The 10,000-nt window shown below is 41.0% G+C and overlaps 1 protein-coding gene across 2 annotated transcripts in view; it reads left to right on the top strand.

Moving 5' to 3' along the window:
- The window catches only part of LOC133536502 (retinoic acid receptor RXR-alpha-A), a 298,975-nt gene that overhangs the window by 185,337 nt on the left and 103,638 nt on the right, over nt 1-10,000 (top strand). For both annotated transcript variants that reach the window (XM_061877084.1, XM_061877085.1), the window contains exon 3: nt 146-384. In XM_061877084.1, coding sequence (XP_061733068.1) covers nt 146-384 — 239 coding nt within the window. The remainder of the gene's footprint in view (nt 1-145; nt 385-10,000) is intronic.

Genomic DNA, 10,000 nt, shown 5'->3' with positions numbered 1-10,000 from the left:
GGTCATGGTTTGAAAATGAAAAATACCCTCTGTGGAAAAAGTTTGGACACCCCTGATCTAGACACAAAAGGTTGTTTGTGGATCTGCAACATGTTGTCAAACTTGAGTCTAAATGCACATAATATTATCTCTTTCCTCCCAACAGACTCTTCAGGCCACCTGAGCTCTTCACCCCTGGGCTCTCCTACCTCCCACCGAGGAATGCACCCATCTTTGCTCAGTCCGACGAGCATGGGGCCCTCGGGGTCTCTCCACTCTCCCATCAGCACCCTGAGCTCGCCCATGAACGGCCTGACCTCGCCCTTCTCTGTCATCAGCTCGCCCATGGGGCCCCACTCCATGACCTCGCCCGGCATGGGCTACGGCCCCAGCGTCAGCCCCCAGGTAAGAACAGTAACAGAGACTTGCTTACCCGCACACCAGGATGTGTGCCAGAGACTTGAGGTAATGAAGAGAACTGCATTGAGGACTAGATCTGGGTACAGAACCCAAAACCAGTGAAGTTGGCTCCTTGTGTAAATGGTAAATGAAAACAGAATACAAAAATCCTTTTCAACTGATATTCAATTAAATAGACTGCCAAGACGAGATATTTAATGTTTGAACTGATTTTTTGTGCAAATAATCATTAATTTAGAATTTAATGGCAGCAAAAAAGTTGTCACAGGGGCATTTTTACCACTGTGTTACATGGCCTTTCCTTTTAACAACACTCAGTAAACGTTTGGGACTCCAGACCTGTCTTTTAGTATGAAACCACGCTGTTTTAACACGTGCAGAATGTGGCTTGGTATGGTCTTGCTGAAATAAGCAGGGGCGTCCATGCAAAAGACTGTGCTTGGATGGCAACATATGTACCTTTCAGCATTAATGGTGCCTTCACAGATGTGTAAGTTACCCATGCCTTGGGCACTAACACACCCCCATACCATCACAGATGCTGGCTTTTCAACTTTGCACCTATAACAGTCCGGATGGTTCTTTTCCTCTTTGGTCCCGGAGGACACGCCATCCAGAGTTTCCGAAAATAATTTGAAATGTGGACTCGTCAGACCACAGAACACTTTTCCACTTTGCATCAGTCCATCTTAGATGAGCTCAGGCCCAGCGAAGCCGGCGGCGTTCGTGGGTGTTGTTGATAAATGGCTTTCACTTTGCATAATACAGTTTGAACTTGCATTTACAGATGTAGCAACAAACTGTTTTTCGAAGTGTTCCTGAGCTCGTGTGATGATATCCTTTACACACTGATGTCCGTTTTTTGACGCAGTACCGCCTGAGGGATCGCAGGTCACAAGCATTTCCACTTATGTGCAGTGATTTCTCCAGATTCTCTGAACTTTTTGATGATATTATGGACTGTAGATGGTGATATCCCTTAATTCTTTGCAATAGCTGGTTGAGAAATGTTCTTAAACTGTTGGACAATTCGCTCACACATTTGTTTCCAAAGTGGTGACCCTCGCCCCATCCTTGTCTGTGAATGACTGAGCATTTCATAGTAGCTGCTCTTGTACCCAAATCATGGCACCCACCTGTTCCTAATTAGCCTGTTCCAAATAAGTATTTGATGAGCATTCCTCAACTTTCTCAGTCTTTTTTGCCACTTGTGCCAGCTTTTTTTGGAATATGTTGCAGGCATCAAATTCCAAATGAGCTAATATTTGCAAAAGATAACAAAGTTTTCCAGTTTGAAGGTCAAATATCTTGTCTTTGAAGTATTTTCAATTGCATCAAATTCCAAATGAGCTAATATTTGCAAAAGATAACAAAGTTTTCCAATTTGAAGGTCAAATATCTTGTCTTTGAAGTCTATTCAATTGCATCAAATTCCAAATGAGCTAATATTTGCAAAAGATGACAAAGTTTTCCAGTTTGAACGTTAAATATCTTGTCTTTGAAGTCTTTTCAATTGCATCAAATTCCAAATGAGCTAATATTTGCAAAAAATAACAAAGTTTTCCAGTTTGAACGTTAAATATCTTGTCTTTGAAGTATTTTCAATTGCATCAAATTCCAAATGAGCTAATATTTGCAAAAGATGACAAAGTTTTCCAGTTTGAACGTTAAATATCTTGTCTTTGAAGTCTTTTCAATTGCATCAAATTCCAAATGAGCTAATATTTGCAAAAAATAACAAAGTTTTCCAGTTTGAAGGTCAAATATCTTGTCTTTGAAGTCTATTCAATTGCATCAAATTCCAAATGAGGTAATATTTGCAAAATATGACAAAGTTTTCCAGTTTGAAGTTCAAATATCTTGTCTTTGAAGTCTATTCAATTGCATCAAATTCCAAATGAGCTAATATTTGCAAAAGATAACAACGTTTTCCAGTTTGAAGGTCAAATATCTTTTCTTTGAAGTCTTTTCAATTGCATCAAATTCCAAATGAGTTAATATTTGCAAAAAATAACAAAGTTTTCAATTTTGAAGGTCAAATATCTTTTCTTTGAAGTCTTTTCAATTGCATCAAATTCCAAATGAGCTAATATTTGCAAAAGATAAAGTTTTCCAGTTTGAAGGTCAAATATCTTGTCTTTGAAGTCTATTCAATTGCATCAAATTCCAAATGAGCTAATATTTGCAAAAGATGACAAAGTTTTCCAGTTTGAACGTTAAATATCTTGTCTTTGAAGTCTTTTCAATTGCATCGAATTCCAAATGAGCTAATATTTGCAAAAGATAACAAAGTTTTCCAGTTTGAAGGTCAAATATCTTTTCTTTGAAGTATTTTCAATTGCATCAAATTCCAAATGAGTTAATATTTGCAAAAAAATAACAAAAGTTTTCCAGTTTGAAGGTCAAATATCTTGTCTTTGAAGTCTTTTCAATTGCATCAAATTCCAAATGAGCTAATATTTGCAAAAGATAACAAAGTTTTCCAGTTTGAAGGTCAAATATCTTGTCTTTGAAGTTAATTCAATTGCATCAAATTCCAAATGAGCTAATATTTGCAAAAGATGACAAAGTTTTCCAGTTTTAACGTTAAATATCTTGTCTTTGAAGTCTTTTCAATCGCATCAAATTCCAAATGAGCTAATATTTGCAAAAAATAAAGTTTTCCAGTTTGAAGGTCAAATATCTTGTCTTTGAAGTCTATTCAATTGCATCAAATTCCAAATGAGCTAATATTTGCAAAAGATAACAACGTTTTCCAGTTTGAAGGTCAACTATCTTGTCTTTGAAGTCTATTCAATTGAATATAAGTTGAAAAGGATTTGCAAATCATTGTATTCTTTTTTTATTTACCATCGACACAACGTGCCAACTTCACTGGTTTTGGGTGTTGTAAAAAGATGGAATAAATGCAGCGTGATACGAAAACAGTTTTTTAAAGGGGAACATTATCACAATTTCAAAAGGGTTAAAAACAATAAAAATCAGTTCCCAGTGGCTTGTTGTATTTTTTGAATTTTTTTTCAAAATTTTACCGGTCTCGGAATATCCCTAAATAAAGCTTTAAAGTGCCTTATTTTCGCTCTCTGCGAAGACACTGGCCATTTCCCTGTGACGTCACACAGTGCTGCCAATGTAAACAAACAATGGGAATACCACAGCAAGATATAGTGACATTAGCTCGGATTCAAACTCGGATTTCAGCGACTTAAGCTATTCAACAGATTACGCATGTATTGAAACAGATGGTTGGAGTATGAAAATATTGAAGAAGAAACTGAAGCTATTGACGCTATTCATAGCCATAGCATGGCCGAATAGCTGCGTTAGCATCGCTGGTAAAATGTGCGGACCAAACGATCAGGACTTTCGCATCTTGTGACACTGGAGCAACTTAAATCTGTCGATTGGTAAGTGTTTGTTTCGCATTAAATGTGGGTGGAAGGAAACGTAATATAGTTGCAAATGCATCTGCAGGTTCTCCATACATCTCTGTGCCATGTCTGCTTTAGCACCGCCGGTAAATAGCATGTTAGCATCGATTAGCGTAGCATGTTAGCATCGATTAGCTGGCAGTCAACATCAACAAAACTCACCTTTGTGATTTCGTTGACTATCGTTGCAAATGCATCTGCAGGTTATCCATACATCTCTGTGCCATGTCTGCCTTAGCATCGCCGGTAAAATGTGGAGACACTCTGGCACATTCAATGGGGGTCTAGCGGCAGATTTCTTACCAGTGGTGCAACTTGAATCCCTCCCTGTTAGTGTTGTTACACCCTCCGACAACACACCGACGAGGCGTGATGTCTCCAAGGTTCCAAAAAATAGTCAAAAAAACGGAAAATAACAGACCTGAGACCCGGTGTTTGTAATGTGTTGAAAATGGTGGGTGTGTTACCTCGGCGACATCACGTTCTGACGTCATCACTTCCAGCGCGATAAACAGAAAGGCGTTTAATTCGCCAAAAGTCACCCATTTAGAGTTCGGAAATCGGTTAAAAAAATAGATGGTCTTTTTTCTGCACCATCAAGGTATATATTGACGCTTACATAGGTCTGGTGATAATTTTCCCCTTTAAATAGCATGAAATTCGCCTCCGCTTGGGATGGTTTCCTGCTGGCTCCGCTGTGAACGGGACTCTCGCTGCCGTGTTGGATCCGCTTTGGACTGGACTCTTGCGACTGTGTTGGATCCATTATGGATTGAACTTTCACAGTATCATGTTGGACCCGCTCGACATCCATTGCTTTCCTCCTCTCCAAGGTTCTCATAGTCATCATTGTCACCGACGTCCCACTGGGTGTGAGTTTTCCTTGCCCTTATGTGGGCCTACCGAGGATGTCGTAGTGGTTTGTGTTGTGGTTTGTGCAGCCCTTTGAGACACTAGTGATTTAGGGCTATATAAGTAAACATTGATTGATTGATTGAAATCCCAGCGCTCCGGTCCATCAGTTGCTGATCAGCCAACCTGACTCATGGATGATGGGTATGAAAACACGATTGGAGCAGCCCCGAGTATTTACTGTCAACCTCACAAAGATTTATTTTTCCCTCCTAAATATGCAAATGTATACATTAAAAAGCGCAGCCCCCCTATTAAGTTATCACGTCTTCTAAATTGCATCCAGGCGTGTCAGAAGTGCAAATTGCGCAGGCAGACTGTGACACCAACACAATTCTCCTAAGCCCGGCCCCAGCAGACAGACACAAGCTCCGCCGTGACCCCGTGCCGCAGTTAATCAAGGCCCATTCAACTTGGATTCTATAGTATTTTCAGCTCTGTCACTCTTCTTCTTTTATCAGAGTTCAACTCCATTTGTCTCTGTCTCCCAACACATCTTTACCCACTTCTCCAGCCCTTCAATCATATCCTCTCTGTGGTCATCCCTTTTCTGGCTCTCGTTTGCATCATTTTCCTGTCATTTCTGTTCATCAATGTGCCTTCCCGGTTTCTTTGGAATTTAAAAAAAAGAAAAAAAAAGCACACACCAGCACACACATATAATTAAGACATCAAAGTCTGCAGTGGCCCAGTTTTCCGCCTTGAGCCATATCTAAAATTGAAATGCTGTCACTGCCTCTTTTTTTTGTGTGTGTGGTTACTAACAATTGCGCAACGTGAAACTATTTGGATGGACTATACGCACAATAGAATGGCTTATCTCGACTAAAACTAGTCCACATGGGACTGAATTAAGTCTGGATTAGGGTTAATTGTACAAGGCGACCACAGTATTGCATTGCTATATAAATACAATTGAAGAATAAATCTGTTTGATCCGGGCTTTAACGTGCCATTTTCCTCAATTGGCAGTAGTACATTTGGAAATAGTCCAACGCATGTATGTAGAAGAAGATAAACATTAAAATATAGGTCTAACTGAGACCTACATAGAGGTTTTTGTTTCATGTTTCTACGACATTGCTACTGGAAGTCACAGACAGTTTTGTCTGTTTTCTTCCTAAGGAACGCTAGAGCGCATTTTTTAGTTATCTCGACTAAAACTAGTCCACATGGGACTGAATTAAGTCTGAATTAGGGTTAATTGTACAAGGCGACCACAGTATTGCATTGCTATATAAATACAATTGAAGAATAAATCTGTTTGATCCGGGCTTTAACGTGCCATTTTCCTCAATTGGCAGTAGAACATTTGAAAATAGTCCAACGCATGTATGTAGAAGAATATAAACATTAAAATATAGGTCTAACTGAGACCTACATAGAGGTTTTTTGTTTCATGTTTCTACGACATTGATACTGGAAGTCTCAGACAGTTTTGTCTGTGTTTTCTTCCTAGGGAACGCTACAGCGCATTTTTGAGTTTTAGGGTTTGTTTTTTTTGATTAGATCAAAATTTTCGCCAGTCCTGGTTTGGTGAGTTTTGAAGCATGTTAAGGGGGTCGAATTACAGCTCAAAGAGGCGGCGGAATAATAATAAAGAATAATAATAATAATAATAATAAAACCTTAGAAATTCAATAGGGTCCTCTGTCCCAAAGGGACATCGGTCCCTAAATATACTGAATACTAGGTCTGCACACTACACAAAACCCAAAACCAGTAAACTAGGCACGTTGTGTAAATGGTCAATAAAAAACAGAATACAATGATTTGCCAATCCTTTTCAACCGATATTTAATTTAATAGACTGCAAAGACAAGATACTTAACGTTCGAACTGATAAACTTTGTTACTTTTTGCAAAAATCAGCAAAAAAAGTCCAAATTGTCTTTTCCTCTTTTGTCCGGAGGAAAAAGAACCATCCAGATTTCACCGTCTACGGTCCGTAATAGCATCAAAAGGTTCAGAGAATCTGGAAAAATGACTGCACACAAGCAATATTACGGACCTTCGATCCCTCAGGCGGTACTGCATCAAAAAGCGACATTGGTGTGTAAAGGATATCACCACATGGGCTCGGGAACACTTCAGAAAACCACTGTCAGTAACTACAGTTGGTTGCTACATCGGTAAGTGCAAGTTAAAATTATGCTAGGCAAAGCAAAAGCCATTTATCAACAACACCCTGGAGCGACGCTGGGCCCAAGCTCATTTAAGATGGACTGATGCAAAGCGGAAAAGTGTTCTCTGGTCTGACGAGGCCACATTTAAAATTTTCTGTGGAAACTCTGGACGTATGCTTTTATTATGATGCAGAAAAAATTTAAATGTGGACTCGTAAGACCACAGAACACTTTTCCACTTTGCATCAGTCCATCTTAGATGAGCTCAGGCCCAGCGAAGCCGGCGGCGTTTCTCAGTCAAACATCAAAAGGTTCAGAGAATCTGGAGAAATCACTGCACGTAAGCGATGATATTACGGACCTTCTATCCCTCAGGCGGTACTGCATTAAAAGGGGACTTCGGTGTGCAAAGGATATCACCACATGGGCTAAGGGACACTTCAGAAAACCACTGTCAATAACTACTGTTGGTCGGTACATCTGTAAGTGCAAGTTAAAGCTCTACTATGCAAAGCAAAACCCATTTATCAACAACATCCAGAAACGCCGCCGGCTTCTCTGGGCTGGAGATAATCTAGGATGGACTGATGCAAAGTGGAAAAGTGTTCTGTGGTCTGACGAGTCCACATTTCAAAAGTTCTGTGGAACCTCTGGACGTATGCCATTTTTATAATGCGGAAAAAAATTTGAAATGTGGACTGGTCAGACCACAGAACACTTTTACACTTTGCATCAGTCCATCTTTGATGAGCTCAGGCCCAGCGAAGCTGGCGGCGTTTCTGGATCAAACATCAAAAGGTTCAGAGAATCTGGAGAAATCACTGCACGTAAGCGATGGTATTACGGACCTTTAATCCCTCAGGCGGTACTGCGTCAAAAGGCGACATCGGTGTGTAAAGGATATCACCACATGGGCTCAGGGTCACTTCAGAAAACGACTGTCAATAACTACTGTTGGTCGCTACATCTGTAAGTGCAAGTTAAAGCTCTACTATGCAAAGCAAAACCCGTTCATCAACAACATCCAGAAACGCCGCCGGCTTCTCTGGGCCTGAGATAATCTAAGATGGACTGATGCAAAGTGGAAAAGTGTTTTGTGATCTGACGGGTCCACATTTCAAAATTTCTGTGGAACCTCTGGACGAATGCCATTATTATTATGCGGAAAAAAATTTAAATGTGGACTCGTAAGACCACAGAACACTTTTACACTTTGCATCAGTTCATCTTAGATGAGTTCAGGCCCAGCGAAGCTGGCGGCGTTTCTGGTTCAAACATCAAAAGGTTCAGAGAATCTGGAGAAATCACTGCACGTAAGCGATGGTATTACGGACCTTTAATCCCTCAGGCGGTACTGCGTCAAAAGGCGACATCGGTGTGTAAAGGATATCACCACATGGGCTCAGGGACACTTCAGAAAACCACTGTCAATAACTACTGGTGGTCGCTACATCTGTAAGTGCAAGTTAAAGCTCTACAATGCAAAGCAAAACCCATTTATCAACAACATCCAGAAACGCAGCCGGCTTCTCTGGGCCTGAGATCATCTAAGATGGACTGATGCAAAGTGGAAAAGTGTTCTGTGGTCTGACGAGTCCACATTTCAAAATTTCTGTGGAACCTCTGGACGTATGCTATTATTATAATGCAGAAAAAAATTTGAAATGTGGACTCGTCAGACCACAGAACACTTTTCCACTTTGCATCAGTCCATCTTTGATGAGCTCAGGCCCAGCGAAGCCGGCGGCGTTTCTGGGTCAAACATCAAAAGGTTCAGAGAATCTGGAGAAATCGCTGCAGGTAAGCGATGATATTACGGACCTTCTATCCCTCAGGCGGTACTGCACCAGGGGACATCGGTGTGTAAAGGATATCACCACATGGGCTCAGGGACACTTCAGAAAACCACTGTCAATAACTACTGTTGGTCCCTACATCTGTAAGTGCAAGTTAAAGCTCTACTATGCAAAGCAAAACCCATTTATCAACAACATCCAGAAACGCCGCCGGCTTCTCTGGGCCTGAGATAATCTAAGATGGACTGATCCAAAGTGGAAAAGTGTTCTGTGGTCTGACGAGTCCACATTTCAAAATTTCTGTGGAACCTCTGGACGTATGCCATTATTATAACGCAGAAATTTTTTTGAAATGTGGACTCGTCAGACCACAGAAAACTTTTACACGGCGGCGTTTCTGGATCAAACATCAAAAGGTTCAGAGAATCTGGAGAAATCACTGCACGTAAGCGATGGTATTACGGACCTTTTATCCCTCAGGCGGTACTGCGTCAAAAGGGGACATCGGTGTGTAAAGGATATCACCACATGGGCTCAGGGACACTTCAGAAAACCACTGTCCGTAACTACAGTCGGTCGCTACATGTGTTATGTAGACCACAAGATAGTGTTTTCAATTTAGAAAAAAAATAATAATATGACCCCTTTAATGTGCTTTATAATCCGGCGCGCCCTATGGTCCGGTAAACACGGTGCTTTATCATTGTGGATTTTAAAAAATTAAAGACGTCCGATGACATTTAAAAAGAGCCGTACAGTAAATGAAATGTAATGAGCTTTAACTAACCGTCCTCTCCTGCAAAGACGGGCAGTAATGACAACATGATGAAAGCAGGGGAAAGAGTCCATTATGACTACAGTCCCCTGTTGTCTCGAAGCCTAAACCACATGTTGGGAGAAGGAGACGCTGTCTTTTATCATCGGCCAGCTCTTACATCATCCAGCCAGTTTGTCCCTCTCGGGTTCGCGGGGGGGTGCTGGAGCCTATCCCAGCTGCACCTGGGCGCAAGGCGGGGTACACCCTGGACAAGTGTCCACCTCATGGCAGGGCCAACGCAGATAGACAACATTCACATAATGCAAATAAAAGTCTTACAAAACCCAAAACCAGTGAAGTTCTGCGTGTAGGCGCCTCTCGCTTGGAACAAAAATGTACAATTTGTGTGTCTCACTGTTGTAACATCTGGCTTGGCATTGTCTTGCTGAAATAAGCAGGGGCGTCCATGAAAAAGACGTTGCTTGGATGACAACATATGTTGCTCCAAAACCTGTATGGACCTTTCACCATTAATGGTACCTTCACAGGTGTGTAAGTTACCCAGGCCTTGGGCACTAA

This window comes from Nerophis ophidion, linkage group LG17, assembly GCF_033978795.1.
Source record: "Nerophis ophidion isolate RoL-2023_Sa linkage group LG17, RoL_Noph_v1.0, whole genome shotgun sequence".
Taxonomy (NCBI): domain Eukaryota; kingdom Metazoa; phylum Chordata; class Actinopteri; order Syngnathiformes; family Syngnathidae; genus Nerophis; species Nerophis ophidion.
This window is presented reverse-complemented; position numbering and strand designations above follow the sequence as displayed.